General features: G+C 41.9%; 2 protein-coding genes across 5 annotated transcripts in view; both read right to left on the minus strand.

Annotated features, from left to right (window-relative positions):
- Positions 1-8,514, minus strand: part of LOC146681070 (plakophilin-4-like) — a 79,011-nt gene extending 70,497 nt beyond the window's left edge. The window contains exons 1-2 of one of the 4 annotated variants that reach the window (XM_085448380.1): positions 8,006-8,514; positions 7,035-7,220 (exon numbers count right to left, since the gene is read on the minus strand). In XM_085448380.1, the coding sequence (XP_085304506.1) occupies positions 7,035-7,160 (126 nt within the window). In that variant the 5' untranslated portion in view covers positions 7,161-7,220; positions 8,006-8,514. The other 3 variants (XM_085448378.1, XM_085448376.1, XM_085448379.1) reach the window with 3 other exon arrangements.
- Positions 8,515-9,401: 887 nt separating this feature from the next.
- LOC146681071 (uncharacterized protein C7orf57 homolog) lies at positions 9,402-22,218 on the minus strand. The gene is made up of 8 exons (XM_085447379.1): positions 22,160-22,218; positions 21,461-21,508; positions 21,179-21,352; positions 17,358-17,445; positions 17,003-17,132; positions 16,279-16,343; positions 14,698-14,798; positions 9,402-11,893 (listed from the first exon to the last, which is right to left on the minus strand). The coding sequence occupies exons 2-8, from the start codon at positions 21,501-21,503 to the stop codon at positions 11,835-11,837; spliced, it is 660 nt and encodes a 219-aa protein (XP_085303505.1). The 5' UTR covers positions 21,504-21,508; positions 22,160-22,218; the 3' UTR covers positions 9,402-11,834.
- Between the last annotated feature and the right edge of the window lie 768 nt (positions 22,219-22,986).

A 22,986-nucleotide genomic window follows, 5' to 3' on the forward strand; every position in this document is an offset into this window, starting at 1 on the left:
TGCATTTGGCTCTAAAAGCTAAACGCACATGAAATTTCTCAATTTTTTTGCATACTAATGGTAACCGTGCCTACAAGAGTAAGAATATCAGAAGAAAACATCTGGGTCAATTTATTTCAGATGTTGCAGGACTTCTATTGAGGACAGTCAAACTATTTTGGATGTAGACAAATGACACTAAAGATATCGTGTATGTAATAATATGTCATTAATGGGTCCTGAAATCTTTTTATCATTACACAATTCATTAAATTTTTTTAATTAGCTTCCATACGATCCAATCCACAGGACTCATGCTTGTCAGTTTATCAGTGTCAGTGTAGTGGTGGTGTTACACCTGATTCACATGAAAGCCTCTTCGTTCTGTTTCCACCTGTGTGCACGGCTGCATTTTCCAACACAGAGAATAAAAAAGTACCTTTAAATCGATAACATCACTGCTATGAATATGATCCCATTAATGTCTCATCTTAACTCCTCACAAGGTTATAGGCTGCTTCAACACCATCTTTAATGTGACCCCAACGTGACCTAAAGAATACATAATCAACCTGACAAAGAAAAAAGGCCTTCGACTTCCCGCCTTTCAATCAGAGCTGAGGAAGTCCAGCTGCCCTTCACTTAACCCTTCAGGACACAGATCAGTTACTGAGAGCAGCCTTATTGGATCCTATTTCATCACCTCGCTGGTGCCTGCAGGAATATACCCACAACAATACCTTCTAACAAGCTCTGCAGCGCAATAACTACCCAGAGTCACCTTTGGTAGACGGTTTAAAGATCTGAGCAGCTGGCAGGGAAGCTGGATTCAGATGTGGGGGATGAGATTTAAAAAGAAAAAGAAAATGCTGACCTTAAGGTTGTAGAGCAAATGCTTTGCAGCCCATGACACATGAAACATAGCTAAAAAATGGTGCATCATAATTTGAAGATTGGTTTCTGGTTAATAACACAGAAAAAAAACCTGGCGGGCAATAATGCAAAGGTTTAAAACTACAGCGGCACGTAAGCTTATCGAGAACATGGAAGGAGAAAAAGATTATATATATGCGATTATATCAGACAATGTTTGAGTCAGCAGGTTTCCTGTCAGTACTGGGGTTCAATGGAGCTGCTATGTTACTACAAAAACATGTCCGATGACTCATGGTGATGAGAACAAAACTCTCCAACGCTACAGAACAACTTCAACATGTCAGAAAATGGCCAGTGTGGGTTTAACGCTGAATCTGTGATGCACGGACTCTTTAAGGAAACAATGTTGGGCAGTGAAAGACGGCTCTGCTGGTTAGTTATGAGGATCATTAACACTCACATCTGGAAAATAAGAGCTAAAGTTGCTACTGAACAGTTTAAGGGTGCAGTTAGTTGTTTTTTTAGTTTATTTAATAGAAAAAATGAATTTATGAATTTACACTGATTAGTGTGTAATTACGTCTTCCAACAAACTGATGAGCTCTCATAAAATTAGAATCAATTGAAAACACACAGGAGCAGCAGGCTTTTGTGGAAGCTGCTGTGTTACCCCGCCATCTTGAAAACAGTGGCTGAGACGGACATTGGTGTTCTGCCTAATCACGTTTTCTATATTTGGACAGAGATTAGCCCAATACGTAGCGTACCAATAGTGGAGAAGAAGAGAGCTAAAGAGAGCTCACAGGTGCAGATGCAAATTTAATTTGCATTCATGAAGTTTTATCATTCGAGATGGGATCCCCTTCACCAAAGAAGCAAAAAATGAGAAGGTAAGCGACTTGGCCACCATGTTGATAAAATGTCATCCTCTTCTACCTCAGCTCAGGCCTCAGAGCCCTAACATACAAAAAAAGAGCGTAAGCGTGCTTATTTATTAATGATATCGTCACACTTAGAGATGAGATGATGAGATGAGATAGCCTTTATTTGTCAGTTGCAGGTCTTTTGCCCACAACCGAGATGACAGACCTTGCCGACCGTACATACAATACACAAACATCATATTGAGGAGACAGGTCAGGCTAGGTAGCGAGGAAAAAAACATCGAAATGTGTAACACAAAAGGATAATACAGGAATGCACAGATATCAACACACCATAGCACAATAAACAAAGACAAGCAACATGGGAAAGAGTTCCAGTGTGTACATCTGATCTGGGACCGCTGCAATCTTTCGACTGCGCCTCCAACTGACCCGATGTCCACATCAGAGGGGAGGTAAGCATTGGAGGTGGCGTTGGATCCGGGGTAAGGAGGGTGATGCGTCGGTGAGTGCTTATCAGTATCAGTATATGTATATGTGTGCGTGTCCATAGTTCAGCTGAGACAGTGTCCTTCGCCCTGCCAGGCTAAGTAAACAGTCTTCCAGCCAACCCAGGTGGCCTTGCATGGAATGGGAAGGAACAGACTAAACACAGTTGTTATCAGGGTGTTTTGTTCAGCTCCGGCCTTGCAGCTGGCGCCGAAGAGGTATCCGCATGAAGTGATGGTATTTTTTACTTTAGTGCGAACAGCTCATATGAATTTCAAAGCAGTTCTACAGTCCAACACTGGTCTCTCAATCTCCCGTTGGAGAGCCGCGAGCTTCGCCATACTTGCGTTCTGTGATGTTGTCATTTCTTGTGCTCAAGGAGCCAATTTCTGAGAACTCACGGCAGCGTGCCTCCCCGAGATGTCATCCAATTTTGCGCCCAGAGATGTTATTCCAGGCTAGCCCTTCCGAGATGTATCCAGTCTGCAGTCAGAGATCTTATTCTGAGTATTCACAGCAGCCGTAGCCTCTCCAAGATCTTATCCGTGTTGACTCAATGAGCCCATTTTGAGAAACTCACGCCTCTCCCATCGTTCCAATCCCAGTCGGCAGCCTTGTGGGGGTTTGAACAGCCGGTTCCGCTTCCTTAATTCTTCGATAAGTCAGGGCCAAGCCAGCTCCGATCAGCCAGAACCCTGTTACCATGGTTCCGAATAGGTAGATATCTTCAGCACTCAGGCTCACCCGAGCCCAAACTTCTCGTTGAGAAAGGGGTGTCAATTGCATTTAGGGACCAGTTGATCCAATCCATAATTCCTCTTTTAGGTTTTAGAGAACAGACTGTGAGAGAATATTCCAGGGAAAATACAAAAAAACCCACGAGACTAGACAAGGACATAAGCAGGGAAGATAAGGGAGAGGAGAAAAAGTGCGTCCGCCTCCTCCGAGAGCCAAAGAAGGAAACTTATTGTCAGCAGATTAGAGATGTGACCCTCCCGTCTCCGGACAGCTGACAACAAGCCGGCTAAACGACAACAACATCCAGCTATAAGCTAACATTACGCCAGCTAAAGTTTGGCTCGAGTGTCCTAAAAATCACACTTTCCCTCTGACAAACAGCTTGATCAGATTCTCACATCGTATAAGGGTTTCTTCACTAAGCGTGCTGGGTTGCAGCTACACCCTCCAACTCACATTTCTTATGATATTTAAAGTGTGTTGTGATCTAGGACGCTGAATGTGGAACCGCTGAGCAAAAGGAAAAAAGAAAGCCCGGAGAGAAGATTCATGGATGTAGTAAAGGAAGACATGCAGAGGCTTGGTGTGACAGAGGAGGATGATAGAGATAGTGAGATGGAGGCAGATGATCTGCTCTGGTGACCCCTAAAGGGAGCAAGAAGAAGAAAAATAAGAAGAAATCTAAACAGTTTTGCCTAATCAAGAAGAAGAGAAGGGAGAATGTTGTGATCTCTCTTGTGTGAGTAGAAAAATCAACTGCTTCAGCCTCTAAATGTGGAATTTTTCAGTTTTGAAAATGGAAAATGTGCATTTCATGAACGTGGACATGAATGAGCAGACATTAGAGCGGTCTGATTAAAAAAGTTGTTTTCTAGGACGCAAAAAAAATGGAAGATTCACGTCCACAAAAACGAATCAATGTCTTACAAGTCGTGACTACTTCACAAACTCCTTTGAAACTGTTGTGTTTAGTATTGATCTTGTACTGACTCTTCATCCAACTTTTTCAATTCCAACCTTAAGTTTTTTTTCATCGTGGGGGGACCCGCTGTAGACATTAATCAACAAGAAATGAAAACAACACAGGCGACATCTGCAACATGAAGCTCAAGCAGAGCTTTTTAAAGCACCAAGAGTGATCGAGGGGTGACAAAGCTGCTCCTGCTGCGTTCTACGAACACCAAAAGCAGCTGGAAACAACCTTTTCCCCCAAATTCACATCAGTAGAGATTTAGCCACAATCTGCAGCGACACAGAAACGGCAGATTAAAAGTGAGAGCTGATTCTCTTTTCTTGGACATCATAAGCCTTTAAATAGCAGCCTGCCTCATTCGGCGTCACACACACTCGGGGACTAAGTTGAGAACATGGCCACAGTCCAGGAATAATTAAAAGCAGGACAACAGACAGACTCCTGTGTCGACTGGACAGAAATCACCACAAAAATAACAGCAGGGAAGGGAGACAGACGGAGGCTGTGTTCACATGTGTCTCTGTGTTGTAACGCTCTCCCTGATCTCATGTTTGTTCAGCGAGTGTCAGCAGAAAGACGTTTGTGTTAGAAAAACAGAGGTCAGCTGATATCAGCATTCAACCCATCAATTTGAATATCTGAATGTTCCTGAGCTTTTAATTAAATTTTACAGCATTTAACCAGAGATAGGTTTAGTCACACTGGCAGGGCAGCAGTAGGAATGATAATGACAAGGACAAAAACAGTGAAATACTGCAGTGGAATATAAAAGGAATGACAAAAGACAAAACACTATCTGAAATGTGTGGAAAGCAAGCAAAGGAAACAGGTACAAAAACACACTTTCATAACATCGCTGTCAGTTCGTATAAAGGCCTGTTTACATTGGATAAATATCACCAGGTGACCTCAAGCGATCTGTAATAACTGCAGCAGTTGTCTTTGCTCTTAATCTTGTGCAAATCTGCCATGTCTATAATCTTCATAATAAAAAAAAACCCATCAAAATAATGTTTATACATCTACTCCTGTGTGAGTAAATCTTTTTTAAATATGTTTCCCCCCCCCCATCCTTTTAAGGGCAGAGCATCACAGAAGGCTGATAGTGGAAATTATTAATGAGAGTTTTAATAGAATTCTGGGTGCAAATTCATGAGGCTCAGCATGGAGACCCATTACATTTCAGTCTCATCTGCAGATAATCCTCTGGATTTGCTCAGTAAATTTGGGTGAATCGCAGACTTCATTTATCCTGTGAGAAGGGGCGGGACCAGAGGGATGGCTAGTGGTGTAGTGTCCCCTCATACAATCTGACCATCCTCCCAAAACAACTACGAAAGGATGTATAATGATCAGAAAGAGGAGGCAAAGTAAATACAAAAAAGATGTAAGATGATCTTAAGGACATAAATGCCAAATGAACACAAATGGTGTTACAGTTAGCCCAAAGAGACAAGAACAACCACAATCAGATATAAATGACTTCAGAGAGCAGCAAACGACAAAACCACCACAGAAGGGAAGCAAAATGAAAAATAAAAGAAGAAAAACAAAGACACAATGTGACTATAAAGGAAAGGAAAATGTAGAGAAAAGGATACAAAATGATGCATATAAACACAAAATGACAATAAAGGATAGTGAATAGGTACACATGATTCTACAGAGGGATGGAAAAATATCCAGGGACACAAAACCACAGCAGAGAAAAGGGATACAAAATAATACCAGAGATACAAAATTAATATAAACAGATGCAAAAGGGCCGCAATGAGAATAAAAAATGCCCCCCAAAAATGCAATACAAATACAAAAGGATAGAAGATGACCTCAATGTTAAGCAAAATGCCCCCAAAACACAAAAGAAACCAGAGAGGTAAAAAAACAAAGAAGCCCAATAAGAAGCAAAATCAAAGAGAAAGAGAAACGAAAGAAATGCAAAATGACTACAATGGAATGCAAAATGGCACAAGGAGGACTCAACAACAAAACAACAAAATAAAAGACAACTAAACAACATAACAACAACAGGTAGAAAGAGACCACTAAGTGACACAAAACAACTTTAACGTGCTAAAGATGAACACAATAAATAAATAAATTCCAAGAACCACAATAGGAAACAAAAGAATGTTAGAGAAGCAAAATGTCCCCGAAATAGATAAAAGAAACATAAAGCAAGACAGAGGAACCTGTTCTAAATGAATACAAAACAAAAAGCTCCAAAAACAAAGGGATGTGAAATGGCTCCAGAGATTTAAAAAATGACCACAAAGGGATCCAAAACAACCACAATGGGACACAAAATGACCACAACGAGACACACAAGACCATGAAATAACCATGTAGGAGTATGAAATATCTCAAGAGTCAGAAAATATCCTCAAGCGGATGCAAACAGACCTTGAAGAAAGGCAAGCTAAACCCACAGACACAGTGGGACGCAAAATAGTGCAAGAGAGACACCAAATTATCCAAAAGAGATACAAAGTGACTACAAAGAGAAGTTACATGCCCCAGAAGCACACAAAACAACAACAAATGAACAAAAAATTAGCACATCCCAAACAACCAAAATAGGATTTAAAATAGCCATAGGGAGGCAGGAAATGCCCACAAAAAGCTATAAAGGAGGCAAGAAAAACCATCAAAGATAAGCAGCCTACCACAAAACAGATGAGATGAAAATTAGCTTGAAGAGAAACTAAATAACCAATAAAAACACAAAAATATCACAGTGGGATGTAAAATGATCATAAACAGACATAAAATAACCACAGAGAGTTATACTACATGACTCAAAAACAAAAACATATGCAAAACAACCACAAAGCATGCATGGATCTTCCTAAGCGAGTGCCTCTGTGCAGAGATCTTCAAGCAGGTCTAATGCAAAGAAACAGCGAAAGAAGATAAGGTATGAGCTCCATTAAAAACACAGAGACTGTCAGTGTGAATGCAGCCTCAGAACTGGCAGCGTAAAGCCAAAGTCAGTCACTGATGAGTTAATGGAGAGTGAAAGGCGTGGGAATAATGTGGGAAAATGAGGAGCACACACGAACAAGGGTGTGACTGCAGCATCTTCTGCCGCCTACCTGCTCTTTGACAGAAGCCAGGAGGTTGTTGGTGGTGGTGCCGCTGGAGTCTGTAGGGTGGCTGTGACCACTCGGTCCCTCTCTGGCCACCATGGGCCCTTCCCCCTCTGTGTCACCCTCCTCCATCGCCTCTACCTGCCCGCTGTAGTCCAGAGCCGGCTGGCTGCTGAGGCGCCCTCTCTGACCCTGCAGGAGGACTACAAGTCGGTCAGGATGTGGACAAGGAGGAGGCACAATGACCAGAAAATCACTGTCACAGCCACTGAGCGTGTCACAGGGTGAGTTTACAGGGGAGCACCCTCTATAATAACCCTGCAGGGATTCACACTGGTTTTTATAAACCTCCCTAATATCCCTGCAGACACTCATACTGATTTTATAGTGACCTTATGGTATCACTACAACACCCCTATGGAGGCTCATGGTGTGCTTTTCTTTTTATGCACCTACAGTATCAGCCTCTGTAGGGATTCATAATGAGGCTCACTGATGAGATTAGAGTGCTTTCCCTTATATATGCTTTAATCTCCATGGAATTGTGAGGCATTTCAGCGGGGATTTAACCCTTCTGTGCCGCAGGTGACTGCAAATGTCTCCACAATTTACAGTTGCACTAGTGTAAATGTTATGGATTGCATTTGAAGGTGTACATGCAAGCTGCACGGGAGGCATTTAACAACATGTCACGTTCAGGATCCTTTTTTCCTTTTATTTATTTATTTATTTTTTACCCCCGTTTCTTTTCTGGGCGATAAGCGAAGAGCCTTGATCACATCTGCACACCAGCCTGACTGTCACACATCAATCACTCATCCACCATCCGGCAGCCAAGGACGAGGTCACATCGACTCACCGGACCGGAGACCGGGGAGCGCGGCTGTGTCAATCCGAGCCTGCCTCTCTTGTTTCGGGCACGCAGAGCTGCGCTGCCCGCCCTCCTGCCTGGCAAGCGGCTGTCAGTGAGGACTCACCGGCCAGATGTTGCTGTCAGAAGCAGGCCACAGCTGGCTTGATCCGTCCTGTTACACATCCATCCTCCACCTGCGGACGGCCGTGACAGCTACTACATTTCCCACGCGCCGACGTCAAAAATAAACAAACAGTCCCCGTGCACGTCCTCGCGCTCCTCCTGCAATTATGTGTTTCCCCCCTCCTCTCCTCTTCTTTTTCTTTTTCACCTGCTGTGGGGTTTCGGTGCACTCATCCACCCCTGGCGTCCGCGCGGCACCCAGCCACCCACCCACCAATCAACCCGCCCAGCCACTATTACCGATCAGCGGCGTGACGTCACCATGCGGCTACGAATTGCTTTCCGATACGATAATCGATCAGCGGTCACCGATGCCCCACCGGTGCATGCGTTGCTGCAGCAGCTGCAGCCGTGCAGATGCGCGGAAGCTCCGTGCAAACACCCCGCTGGAGAGGAGGGATGCAGCCCGCGTGCGCGCGTGTGAGTGTGTTTTCTCCCCTACACAAACATCCGTGGGCCTGAGTGGTCATTATGGGACTCCCAACGGTAAATTTAATAGTAAAGTTTATGAAGCACTTCAGGATAACTTATGGAAATTATTTTATGAAAGCCCTTTTACGCCAGGATAATAAAACAATTAAACTATTAAACCACTGAATTCAAATCAATACAGATGAAATATTAAGAGATTTTTTTTAATCCGAGTATTTTAATACACATATTTTGATGACATTTTGCCCCGTGTTAGCTGACTACAGTGGCAGTGGAAACCCACCAGTACTTGTCCCTAACAGCTAGCAGGATGGGGCATACAACTGATAGCTGCAATCAAGTTAACATATTTTGAAACTTACCATGAACTCCTGTGACTTCTAACACTTTTTCCAGACTTCTCCTGTCACACAGCCCTGGTAAGCTTGCTCTTCATTTCCGGTTTGCTGGTAGCAGGTTTTGCTTTTCTAGCTGAAATGTTTTAACTTTCAGACATCATGTTACAACTGTAGTGGAGCAAATTTACAATTGATTAGGAGATTTTGTGGTTGTATATCTGTTTAAACGCATATGCTATGTATGCTATAATCTTATCAGACTAAGATTTTGTGCTTTTATTTTATTTAATTATGTATATGCTTCTAAATTACACTAATGTAAGGTGACCTGGAGAGTTTTGAAGAGACTAAAAATAAAGAAAATATTGTTTTAAAGTTGTTGTTTTTTTTTTAAAGCTACTACAAATTTCATTTTGTTTTAAAGCTTAAACATGAACACACCTTCACTCATCTTTAAATAGTTGTGTGTGTGTGTGAGAAAGCATCCACATTTGGTGTAGAAAGAAAAGGAGGAGCTTCGTTAGTAGATTCTCACGCTCAGAAAGAAAAGAAAAAGCAGAACACAGGTACATGCACATGCCCATTTATTTAAATGACAATTAAAGAGTCTGTGTGCGGTCTTAAACGTAAGCATGGTCTCTGTTTAACAGCTGCCTTCTTCAGTCTCCTCTGGTGCACCTTAAGTAAACTTGCAGATAGAAAGCAAGACGAGTGACAAGACTTCAGGAAGGAAGCTGCAAAGTTAAGCCACTAAAAGGTTTCCCACTACTGGTTTGTAAACCGATAACGCCACCGGCTCACACGGAGCCGAGGAAGACACATGACAAAACACTGCTTTTTTTAATAACTGTGAATACCTGAATATTTAACAGCTTGTTAAAAATAAACCCGCTCTTCAAAGCAAACCGTTTCAAAAGATGATACATTCGACGTTCCTTGTACTGCAAAGTAAAACACTGTGCCGGTAAAACATGTTGGAAACACCACACAGAGATAAATTATGCATCACTGATTAAATATATTAAAACCAGACAGCCGTGTTGAACATGAAACATCCCTTGTAAGGGTTTTAAATTCTTTCCAAACAAGAGTCCGTTATTGCTGCAGCATTTCTGACACGCAGGTGATGAATTTGTTGGATGTATTAGGAGAGACACGTCACCGCTATCCTTTTCATTTTAAGAGCAACACCCCCACCCCCAAACGAATGTCCCTGAAGGATTAGGATTTCTGCTGTCACGGTTACGCCTCAAAAGTTAAAACTATTAAATGACTCAAAGCTGAAATGTCCATCAAACACAGAAATCCATTACTTTTTTCCCCTGGGCATCCTGACAGTCAAACTAATGTTGCAACAAGAGGAGGAGATGGGAGCTTTTCAACTTTTATAGCATCAGTCTGCTCCTAAACTGAGCATTTCAGGTCCTGAAAGTCTCCTGCATTTAATTTGGGGAATTACATCAAACACAGGGACATTATCACCTTGAATACAATGCATTGGTAAGTTAAAATCTAAAGATTCAACACTGCCTCTCGACTGATGTCGGCATATTAAGTGGGAGGAAGAAGGTACACACGCACACACACACACACATATATATATATACACAGACTTTTAAACTAAACATGGCTATGTGCCATTTAGTCTATTGGCATCAATGCATTTCAAACCGAAAAGTACATTTCTAGGCTATTTTATTATAACATTTTATACTTATATGATGCATATCTTAAATGTTACATGAACAAAAGTTTTCCTTGCCTTTAATGCTGCAGCAGTAATCGTTCCTCTCATCTGATCAGAATAAACTCTCCATCGCGTCATGGGGTGGAGGGCTCAGCATGACTGGGCTGTGCACTAACACTAACTTCTTCCTACTGATGTCTACGAAGTCTAAACACTGCATGAGCAGGGAAAAAACTGCTTGGTTGGCACGTTCAGAACTCACTTAAAAAAAGACGAAGGGGGGAAAAAAAAAAATCCTCTCCTGCCTCACTGGGAATTACACTGGAATTGACTTTCAGCTTGTCGGCCTGCAGAAGGAAGTCGTTATCCCCAAAGTTGTCCAGGATGTTTTATCTGTTGTGTGGGATTTGGGTTTTTTAAGCTGGAGGAAAATGCACTGATTTAGCAGAGAGGGGCTTTAACCTGGAGAATAGAGTAAATTTAGATCTTTGATTGGGAAACTGCTGACATATCTGGAATGGACTCCAACATTTGGTTCTTTGTTATATTCTGCTCTGTTGAGCCTTGTTACTGAGGAAAAATGAGTCTTTATGAGTGCATGTTTCTGGATTTTCTAGCCTCAACAACGACAGCGTTGTGGGGCGAAGGGGTTTGCGAGAAAAGGCAACCTTTTGCAAAGCGGCAAGCTGAAAGAAAAAAAAAAAATCACTTTTGGTCCAAACAAACTGTGGCGGCTGTGGCCATCAGCATTCGCTTTAGCACGTGGTCACAGCCGCAAGGCTGCTGTCTCAGCGAATGAGCGTATTTGCCCCCGCATCAGCAAACACACAAACCTGTAGCATCCCTTCAGACAGCAGGAGCATTTGGTCAAAAAGAATAAATATGTCACGTCACTGGAACCACAATTTATAAGCACAAACACTTGGTTACTTCACTAACTCGATCTTCATACAACCAGGGAGGGGAACTAACGGCAAATGAGGCGGAAACGACCAGCCTGTTAGTTTCCAGCCCTGCACACGACTTGTCTTTCAAATCGAGGAACGACAAAACAAATAAAAGACACCGTGAGCACCGACAGTTCTACTCAAACATAAAACCCGCCTGACTTCTTTTTACAAATTAAAACAAATAAATAGGGAGAGAGGACAGTACCTTTGCATAAACATGAGTACAAAAACATAACAGTCAGTGGATGTACAGTAAATGCGAGTGATTCCAAGAGGGGCAGAGCAGCGCCTTCGTGGGTTTGTGACACCATGAATCAGTGTTAAGACGCCCCCTCCCCCCCTCCGGACCAAGACCTGCGCTCACTACTCCAGATCGTCCACGTCCTCCGTCGCGACAGTGCTCGTCTGTTCTGAGGTCACACCTGAAAGACAAAAGAAACATGAAGAAGAGGAAACGTCTCTGAGGCCTATCAGGCCAAACTGTAAACGCTCTCTCCCACCAATGACATACGCGTTAATACCACTGTAATCTACTGTTACAACCAGCTTATTAGGGCTGGGTATCGTCACTGATTTCTAGAATCGATTCAATTCCGATTCACAAGGTCCCGAATCGATTCGATCCACGATTCGATTTAATTCGATTCGATTCGATTTAAATCTGGGAAATTTTGACAGTCAGAAATATAATTCAGATCAGAACATTTACATATTTTTGTATCTATAAAAAGGAAGCTGACACTCGCAAGACTTTATCAAAGGTGTGAGCGTCACAGCAGATGCCTTTGTGTCAAAGTAGCTGAAGATAAAACACAGAAAAACATGAAGGTGATTTTCCTGGCCTGGGATTTTATAAAAATATTCTGCAGTACATCGAAAACGAAAGAAAACCATTAATTAATGAACATTACCTCTGACGTTACAGCGGTTTTATTAGAGACACGGCTAAGCATTTTGCATTTTGAATAATTTTAAAAAGTTTCAATTTGTTCAGTATTGAACAGCAGAAATGAGGTTTTCTTTTCGGAAGCATGTAAAAGGGAAAAAAACAGCGGCCGACAGCGCTGTAAGCAACAGTAGACTTGTGCATAACAAGCAAGCAAACAATGAAGAAAGCGAAACTGTTCGAGAGAGGGGGGGGAGGGAGAGAGGGAGAGAGAGAGAGCTGCGCATCGCAATGGAAGCAAAACAGTAAAAGAATTCATGACGATGTTTATGTGAAGCGTTTGGATCTTCTTTTGCTGCTGGTTCGGTCAATATTGTTTGGAGAGAGATCAAACTAACAGCTTTAGAATCAGCGCATAAAGGGCGTGAACACAAAGCGCGGACCCGGATCAGCGAGCTGTCGGCTTTCAGCCCTGACTGTGAGAAAGGCGACATCTAACTGATTCTGATCCGCTGTGTGTTTAAGTCTATGTGCAGAATCCCTGTACCTGCTCTCATTTACTGTTTGGTGGTTCTTGAAATTTTGTGAGATGTCACCAGAGATTCTGGCATTTCGGACAAAATAAATTTATATTAAAAAATCGATTCAGGATTTTAATGAATCGATTTTACGTTATCCAAGCCAGAATCGATTTTAATCGATGAATCGATTATAAAAACCCACCCCTACAGCTTATTAGTATTAGTGTTACATCAACTACTTCAATCGGACAGTTTATCCAAATAAATGTACACTGTATTGGAAAAAAGTATCGCTCAAGGGAATTTGAATGCCATCCCATTCTTAATCCATAGGGTTTGTTATGATGTTGGCCCAGCCTCTGCAGCTATAACAGCCTCAGCTCTTCTGGGAAGGTGTCTGTGTAGGCTCTTAGTGCTAGTCATTGTAATCTAAGGAGCTTGGAAAGAAAAGCAAGCTTCTTCGGTTAAAGAAGCTTCTCGAATGAGAGATGAAATGTCTTCAAGAAACTGAAAGAAATCCAGTTGCTTTTCTTTCCCAGCTCCTTAGATCTTCTGGGAAGGCTTTCCACAAGGTTTAGGAGTGCGTTTATGCAAATTTTGAGCAGACACTGATGTTGGATTAGACGGCCTGGCTCGTGGTCTCCACTCTAATTCATCCCGAAGGTGTTCTGTTGGATTGAGATCAGGACTGTGTGCAGGATTTGTTAACTTGTCGGGTTAACCTCGAGTTTTCATTTTTATAATGACTTCTGCCACAGGCCTAACATGCTCCAAAGCACATCCAGTTTAAAATAAGAGATCACCTACTGACCAATCAATTCTCTGAAAGTACATCACCAATGCTGGAAGCTTGCTCAATGCGCAGACAGCAGGAAGATCTAATCTTTTTTTAATAGTGTCTAAAGTCTTTGCCTTTCCCCGGTGAGCGTCAGTAAGAAATACAGATTTCTAGAAGCAACTTTGTTCCCTTTTTTTCCATGTTGGTTGCAAACAATTTTAAAATGATTTCATTTTCCTGTAACCCTGAGCCAAGTCTATGTTTGATTTCTTTTTCTTTCATCTAGTTTATAACCACACACAGCTTCTGCATTTTGGCATTAAGTAAATAATTACAATGCCTCATGTGTTGTTGTTCCTCTGCGGTATTAAAATAATTAAGACCAGATTAAATTCTTTAATTATCCACATATGTCAAACGTTGAAATTGAAAGAGGGTGTAGTTTTTTTCACTACTGTAGCATCACAAAATGTAATTTAAAAAAAAAAGCCTCTTGAAGCCATAACAGTAGCTCGACAGCAATTTAAAGGTATTTTACTTTCATGAACATTTGGAATATTCATGAATATTTGGCATCATATTTGGTGAAGTCAGTCTAAAGACCTACATGATGCCCTAGGTGCACGCACTCTTTACTCATTTTTGATACTCGCTGTGAAAATTCATCATTGGTGCTGCTGTTTGAACCACCATACTGTTTGGACACATCCATCAGCTGATGCAGACTGTGGCTGTGGATGCAAAGACCACTTGCTGGACCTGTAGCTGTATACATTGTCTAGCATCTCCATTAGCTCCGCTGATAGAAGAACAGATGCAGAAAATTTTTACCAACCTATACCACAATACCTGCCTTCATTACTTATTTCCTGAGGTCTTCAACTCTTTGTATTTTCTATTTAATTGGCAACTTTTGGGAAAATTAAACATTTCTTATCTTACTCTGTATTAAATCTGTAAACATGATCAATACTATGTATTGAATTTACTGCAGGATTCACACATCACTGGCTAACACCCTCCGGCTGTTTGACATCATACTTGAGGCATCGTCGTCATTGAGTGACTTCTTCTGCCCCTCCACGTAGCCGTGACTCAGCAGCTTGGACATGCTGACGGGTGTAGTCTTCTTATCATAAGACCTGAAGAGGAGGCAGAACGCAGCAGTTTTACTTTACGCTTTATTTATATATATATATATATATATATATATATATATACACACATACACTCAACAAAAATATAAACGCAACACCTTTGTTACTGCTCCCATTCCCCATGGGATGGACGTAGAGACCTAAAATTCATTCCAGATACACAATATAACCATCCCTCCCAAACAGTGGTCACAAATCAGTCCAAATGTGTGGTAGTGGGCACATCTGCTATATTGAGATAATCCATCCCACCTCACAGGTGTGCCACATCAGGATGCTGATCTGACATCATGAGTAGTGCACAGGTGTACCTCAGACTGCCCACAACAAAAGGCCACCCTGGAATGTGCAGTTTTGTCTCACAGCAAAATGCCACAGATGCCACAAGCAATGAGGGAGCGTGCAATTGGCATGCTGACAGCAGGAATGTCAACCAGATCTGTCGCCCGTGCTTTGAATGTTCATTTCTCAACCATAAGCCGTCTCCACAGGCGTTTCAGAGAATATGGCAGCACATCCAACCGGCCTCACAACCGCAGACCTCGTGTAACCACACCAGCCCAGGACCTCCACATCCAGCAGGTTCACCTCCAAGATCGTCTGAGACCAGCCACCCAGACAGCTGCTGGAACAATTGGTTTGCACAACCAAACAATTTCTGCACAAACTGTCAGAAACCGTCTCAGGGACGCTCAACTGCATGCCCGTCGTCCTCATCGGGGTCTTGACCTGACTCCAGCTCGTCGCCGTAACAGACTTGTGTGGGCAAATGCTCACATTCGATGGCGTCTGGCACGTTGGAGAGGTGTGCGCTTCACGGATGAATCATGGTTCACATTGTTCAGGGCAGATGGCAGCTGAGAATGTCCCAGTTCTTGCATGGCCAGCATACTCACCAGACATGTCACCCATTGAGCATGTTCGGGATGTGCTTGACCGGCGTATACGACAGCGTGTACCAGTTCCCACGAATATCCAACAACCTCGCACAGCCATTGAAGTGGAGTGGACCAACATTCCACAGGCCACAATTGACAATCTGATAGACTCCATGCGACGATGTGTTGCACTGCATGAGGCAAATGGTGGTCACACCAGATACTGACCGGTTCTGGGTCCCCAGACCCCCAATAGCGCAAAAAACTGCACATTCCAGGGTGGCCTTTTGTTGTGGGCAGTCTGAGGTACACCTGTGCACTACTCATGATGTCAGATCAGCATCCTGATGTGGCACACCTGTGAGGTGGGATGGATTATCTCAATATAGCAGATGTGCCCACTACCACACATTTGGACTGATTTGTGACCACTGTTTGGGAGGGATGGTTATATTGTGTATCTGGAATGAATTTTAGGTCTCTACGTCCATCCCATGGGGAATGGGAGCAGTAACAAAGGTGTTGCGTTTATATTTTTGTTGAGTGTATATATATGTACAGGAACCAAACAACCAGAGAGTTATTACCTTCTTTTGTATTTGTTGGTTATTGTCAGACCCTCCATCTCAGAGCCTGGAGCATCAGGAGACATCTGCAGGTTGAGAAAGCTGTGGTTATCTCTGTATCACTTCAAGACATAAAGGACTTGCATGTAACAGCAGAATTATTCAACAAATACATCATTACTTTAAGTGGGCTACTAATATAGCATGGGGTAAATCTGGGAAACAGAAAAAGGATGAAATGAAGGAAGAAAAGTGAAGAAAATAGTTATGCCATGAAAAATGATCCAAGAAACTGACAACAAAGCAAAACTGCTCAAACCCAAAATACTTAAAAAGCATAAATATATAATAAATAGCAGTTTAAATTTTTTTTGCACTTTCTCTGCACATTTTATTTGATGCACTTCTCAATATCTGAAAACTATCTCTGTCACAGCTCAGGAACGTTACTTCTTCAGATATTGTACAGTGTAACATATTCAAAGCATCGCTTGTACTTACCCAGAGATTTGATTAAAAAAAAAAACAAACAACAAAATTCCAATAAATTATCACCCCAAAGCACCGGCAGCAAATTAGACCCAAATAAACTTCAAATAAGCTGAAAATGCATCAATGGAGCGAAACCAGGTGAAAACACAAGGAAAGGTGATGGGAAAAACTTATAAATAAATTAAATATGGAAGGCACTGGTATGGCGTCAGTGGAAGTGGGAGGGGGTGATGCATTTTTGGAGTCCATTCACCTTCTCTTTACCCTGGGTAAATCTATCAGTCTCTCTTTCCCAGGATGTACTGTTATCAGTGCCAAACGGCGGGGCAAGAGGCTGCCTGCCTCCCTTCATCTGGCCATCGGGAGACGTTTCCTTGCTTCCGCTGTAAGCACAAAACCACGATGACATGCCATGTGAAATTACTGCTGGACACTTCTGACAGCCTGCCAACTGTTAGGATGCAGACTTCATGGCTTGCTAATGCCGAGGCCCGCGCTCAGGGTGACCAATGAGCGCAAATGGTCATCAGATTTCTCTTTTATTAAACAATCGCTATAACTGAAGCTTTTCAGTTAGTGACGCGTCCTCATCGCAGCTCGTCTCTCACCTCTTTGACTCATCTCCTCCAAACCAGTTGGATGGATTGTAGGTTTTCTTCGGCATGTCGTCATCGTCCACATCGTGGCTCAACAGCCCTGCAGCAAAAAGAAAACCCCCCCCCACAATGAAACCAAAGCACTGGCAGCAGTAATGATGCATTGTGTCTCACCTTTAAGAGCACAATGTGGCATTTAACTCACAGCCTATTCAGCCAAGCAGCTAAACAATTACTCCAGTCCAAGCTGAGGCTGGAACTGTTTTTTTTAGGCAGCCTAATTGTGAATTCGTAATGTTTATCTTCTCTTCTGCTGTTTGCCACATTATTCTCCTGCATTGCTGTTACAGCAGTGATTTGACAGTCCTTAACCATCTACAACAAAGGGTGGATCGCGACCCTGAACTTTTCAGTTACAGCACAAGATGGAGAGAAGCTGTAGAGTGCCCAGGAGGCAGAGTGAGTGCCAAGTCACTAAAAGCTTTAATAAAGAGAGCAGATTATGTTAAGCAAGCAGTGCACTTGAACTTAACGCATCAAAATCTTTAATTGGAACTTTTTCCAATGGACTCTGGTATCTGGAATCAAACCTCTAATGCATGTATGTGCACAAAAACAAGCACTACAACTTCTACAGGGCTCTGATTATTCTATACCCTAGACATCACGCATACACTTTAAAATACATTTCCTTAAACTTAATTTAAAAGATACATGAGTAATATATGTGGATATAGTGAGTAAATTAAAAATATTTGTTTTTAATTAAAATCTGAATAACCACAATATCACATTTCTTATCAAATGAGCCCACACGTGCAGACTAGCATGAAATACTCATATGAAACTTTCTGTGCAGGAGCTCTGCTTCTCCCAAGAGAAATGAAGCCTGCAAAGTTGCAGTTTCTATAAACAAAAAGAGACTGTTGTGTTTTCCTAAAACGCAGAAGCTTTTCTTTCTCTCCTTCTTTTCATGTTGTGGACTTTTAAGCCTGTTGTTTGAGGTTTGCATTTCAAAGCCATGTGTGTCACCCGTTAGGCATTTTTAGTCACAAAAATGGGGCGAGTAGTGTGGCTTCAAAGCCTCCACGCTGAGAGCAGCAACCGCAGAGGGCTCATCCAAGTAACTTCAGGGCATCCTGACCAGGTTATGTTTAAGCTTAGACATCATCAGGTTTGAAATTGCTGCCTATCAACTAACCACTTCTCTGGAAAACAGAATCATCATCCTTGGAAAAGCCCTCAGACCTGTGTTGTGTTGTCAGTAACAGAGTGTTAAGTTGTTTTAAGAACATCTGAAGCCTTTATTATTTTCCCTGAAGAGCAACAGTAATAAATACAGGCTCTTTATTATTGATTTTCCTCCCTGTTTGCTGCAATTCTTGATCAATTTTATTGTTCTACACGTGTGAATACAGAATCCTAAAACACGACACCTATTTTATTTACTTGCTGACCTTTTAACAAATTTGCACACAGACTACGACTGAACATTACCAGGACAGTCGCTCAAAGAAAATCTAACGATTAATTTAATATAATATGTAACTGTAATCCATCTGATTCACCCGCTCTTTAAAGATAGAGCTGTGGTACTGAGAGGTCTGTAAACTCTTACAGTCAGCATTTTTGCCAGCTTTCCTCCTTCAAATAAGCTAAACTTTATTAATATAGCCCAGTAACGCTTCACTGAACTTAAAGCTCACATGCATTCATGCAGCACCTTTAAAACCTCACACACACACACACACACTCACAGCTGATGTGTCTGCAGCAGCTGTGCTGCTTTCAGTCTGGATCATGTGGTTAACCTCTTCATCTTTTTATCGCCACTGTAAAATCTGTGGCTCTGCTGCTGAGTACCCTATCCATGTTTTGTATGATAAATAAACCTTGGCTTCACTTATCAACCTTATAACCACCTTTATTGACTGTCTATATTAGGGTACGTGAAGCCAGGTGAATGAGTTTCCTCATCCAAATGCTGGTACAGACCGTAGAAGGAATCTCCTACGTTGGATTGTGCTAAACAAAACTCCTTTCTTGCACAGCTGTGAGCCATTTTAAGGCCTTCTGATTTTTGTGTTTTTATGTTTCATTTTCTTTTGTTGACATTAGGGCTGCCACGATTAGTCGACTAGTCACGATTACGTCGACTATTAAAATCGTCGACGACTAATTTAATAGTCGACCCGTCGTTTGAAGCTTTGTAAGATCCCAAAGGACGCAGGAATGAGTAGTAGGATTTAAGAGTGTAATAACGGACTGAAACAGAAGATGGCAGCACTGCATGTACAAGGATGCCAGCTGCCCTTAAACCCCGAAGAAGAAGAAGCTGTGTCCCAGAATTCATAGCGCAGCCCTGCTCAGTTTCCAACAATGGCGGCAGCTAGTTAGTTTTAATATTACTCTTATTATTCTTTCTGGGTCACAAAATAAATGTTTAACATATTTTCAGGTGAGAATGTAGCTGTGTAAACCTCAAATATCTGCTCAGTTTATCAAGACACCACATATTTTCAAAAGCGCTCCGACGTTTTCGGAGACATCTGTTACCCACTAGCTCGATAGCTAGCCGAGGGCAAGGCTCACTAGAGCCGTGAGAACACCGGACTCCCGGCAAATCGTTTACAAACCCACCGCCGTCTTTCGCTACTCAGGTTAAACATGATATATGAGTCACTTAGATAACTTAAAAATGTTAGTGTTTGGCTTTTTTTTAGTATTTTATTTGTTCCTGAGTAAATCAGTTTGGCTGAGGTCAAAGTTATAGTTTTTACACAGCTGAATGAACGTCAAGCAGACTGCTGATCATCAGAAGTGTGAGATGCTCGAGAATTTACTCCGGTGTCCTGTTATATTTTAGATGGCAAGGAGTTTATTAAACTCCACCGAAACAATCTGCAAATTTCATTAAAATTTAATAAACTATCATCTTGTCTTTTTAGTTAGCACCTTAAACACTTAAAGCTGTAAGCTAATGATAGTTATATAAGAGCAGATGCTGCTGGTGCAATAAGCTGTACGTTTTATGTCCAATGGATTTGATTAGTCGACTATCAAAATAATTGTTTGTGGCAGCCCTAGTTGACATTCAGATACTAAACTTTATTATAAAATTTTAATATTACTCAATATCCATCCAAGCATCCACTTTATATGGGTCCAGGTCACAGGGGCTGCAGTTTAAACAGAGATGCACAACCTCAACCCAGCCACCTGTAAAACTCGTCTTGAGAAACACTGAGGGGCTCCCAAGCCAGCCAAGTGACCGAATCTCTCCAACATGTCCTGGGTCTGTTCCAAGGTCTCCTCTTGGTAGAACATGTCCTGTATACCTCACCTAGGAAGTGCCTAAAATGAGATGATCTCCAAACCACCTCAACTGGTTCTCTATATGGTTGCCTGTGTCAAAGTGCTGGCCCTGAGACAGACATGATCTGTCTAGGGTGTACCCCACCTCTTCAGCCTCCCCATGACCCTGAACTGCATAAGCATACTAGAAGCTGACCGAGAGACATATTTGATGATTTAAAAATGGAATAAATCAGACTCTTTCAGACACACACAACAGACTTCTCTAATATTTGCTATATATAGCTCTAGTACTTATACAAGTACTTTATATAGTTTAGTCTCCGCTCAAAATATGTTACTGTTTGGTAAATGGACAAAAATTATAGACTTCTTTTTAGTCTTCTACTCTGAGCCAGGAAAACTCTGAAACTCTTTATAAAATTAGAGCATAAAATCATTTTTTTTTACACTGGCAATCTTCATATAGATGCATTTCAAGGCATCTATATGAACAGACAACAACTGTCTAATTTTACCTTTGTGTCCCCCCTGCTTCGCAAGCTTGACATAGTCCGAGTCCGTCTCAAATATCCCAACTCGCCGCCCACTGATCCTCTCCGCTGGAGCGCTTTCAGTGGCGGTCTGGCACAGCCCAGGGATCTGGGAGGTCGGTCCCGTCACGCCGCTGTTCGCCGCCCCGGGCTTTATGCCTGCAATAAATGAAAATTACAACGCTGTGTCCTTGCTGATAAATATGTAATTAATTTTTTAGCCTTTAGTTTCAACATGTATTACAGGTTATAGAGTTTGGATCTTACCACCAGGCTTGGTCCTTCTATGGTTGGGTACAGCAGCACTCATTTTATCTGAAGACAAAAAGGCAGGTCTGATGAGAAACAGGCCCGTTTTATAATGTGCAAAGAGTTTCTTTAAAACAACCTGGCATTTCTCACACCTAATTTATTGCTTAGTTGACAGCATGTGTGTTGATTTTATAAAAAAAAAAAAGAAAGCCAAAGAACACTGGAAACACCTGCTTATATTTGTAATTTTTCTAGGGTATTTGGAGCCTTCTGTAAAGCACAGCGGCGGTACTGTGCGCCACAGTAATGACACTGACGAGACCATTAAGAAAAAGCAGTATTTTGCGTTTATTTTCAGAAGCTACCACCAATAAAAGCTAATAATTGCACATTTCTCATTCTTTAAAAACTAAAGCCGTGTAAAATTAAGAGTTTTACTTCACAAATACTATCCTGCATGTGCATACGGTCACACAGCTTGGGCAAACACAGCTGAGGCATCTTTTTTTTCTAGTGTTTTCCACGCTATAATTTAACAAAGCCGTGCTAATGTGGTTAGCCGCCTCCCTACTTGCCGCAGCAGCTCTCCTGTGTTCAAATATTTTGCGCTACAGCGGTGTTCTTTAACAACACAACAGCAACGAAAACAAGACATATGTCATATGTGGTTTTTGATTTCTCATAATTGTGAAGCAGGGTGTTGCTGTTAAATACCGTTAGCTTCTCGTTCCTCTTCTTCTAGAAGCAGGGCTGGACACAGACACTTCCTGCGGCACCTGCTGCCCACTTCCGGTGCACAAGGAGGAAGATCGTGTGTGTCTGACGGAGAAAAACTCTGTGATTTTCTCTGTGACACTCACAGTGGATTTAGAGATAATGGCACAGAGCAGGAGTGAGAATGGGACAGAGTGAGACCTCTTCTCGTGATTGTGCTCGGAGCATGAACTGCTAATCCTAACTGGGCTACGACTAATTTCGGTTTCAAACGAACGACTGTTAAAACAGGCTAGTTGGTTAATGAACTCAGTTTTATGTTCCAGTGTCCCTTATTGTTTATTATAAAACAATTTATGTATAGTACACAACAATATTTACTCACCTGTGACCAGGTAATCGTAATGAGGTTGGACTTGAGCTTTTTTTTTCTTAACCATACCATAATTTATTTATATAGCACTTTAAAGGTTTGATTGTATGTATGGGTGCTACCATGCTAATTACATTGTCCGTATTGACACTAGTTGTGTCTATAATACAGATGAAGACTGATTGATCATTCAGACCTTCTGCTCGCTTGTCTGATTCTTGCATCTAACAGTCTGCACAGTTTTGTCTTGATGCATGCTCAATCATCCAGGTAAGTAAATCCCGAAAGCTGACTGAGCCCACTTATTCAGTGGACTAGTTTCAGTTATTGTGCAAATGTACTGTTTATAAGGTTGGGGAAACCTGCAGTCAGCTGAGACTGAAGAAGTCACTTGGATGAGTGAGGAAACCTTTGTCCCACTGAAAACGCTACGTCCAGATGAACAGAATCAACC

This window comes from Copadichromis virginalis, linkage group LG23 (genome assembly GCF_057382275.1).
Source record: "Copadichromis virginalis isolate Kocher_CV1m ecotype Utaka linkage group LG23, C_Virginalis_male_GT1.1, whole genome shotgun sequence".
In the NCBI taxonomy this organism is placed as follows: Eukaryota; Metazoa; Chordata; class Actinopteri; order Cichliformes; family Cichlidae; genus Copadichromis; species Copadichromis virginalis.

Excerpts from the sequence above, each read along its gene's own strand:
- LOC146681071 (XM_085447379.1), bottom strand. The coding sequence starts at position 21,503 with ATGAGTGCTGCTGTACCCAACCATAGAAGGACCAAGCCTGGTG. Across the intron at positions 17,446-21,178 it reads GAAGCAGGGGGGACACAAAG|GGCTGTTGAGCCACGATGTG; the intron begins GTAAAATTAGAC and ends TTTTTGCTGCAG. Across the intron at positions 17,133-17,357 it reads GGAGGAGATGAGTCAAAGAG|CGGAAGCAAGGAAACGTCTC; the intron begins GTGAGAGACGAG and ends TTGTGCTTACAG.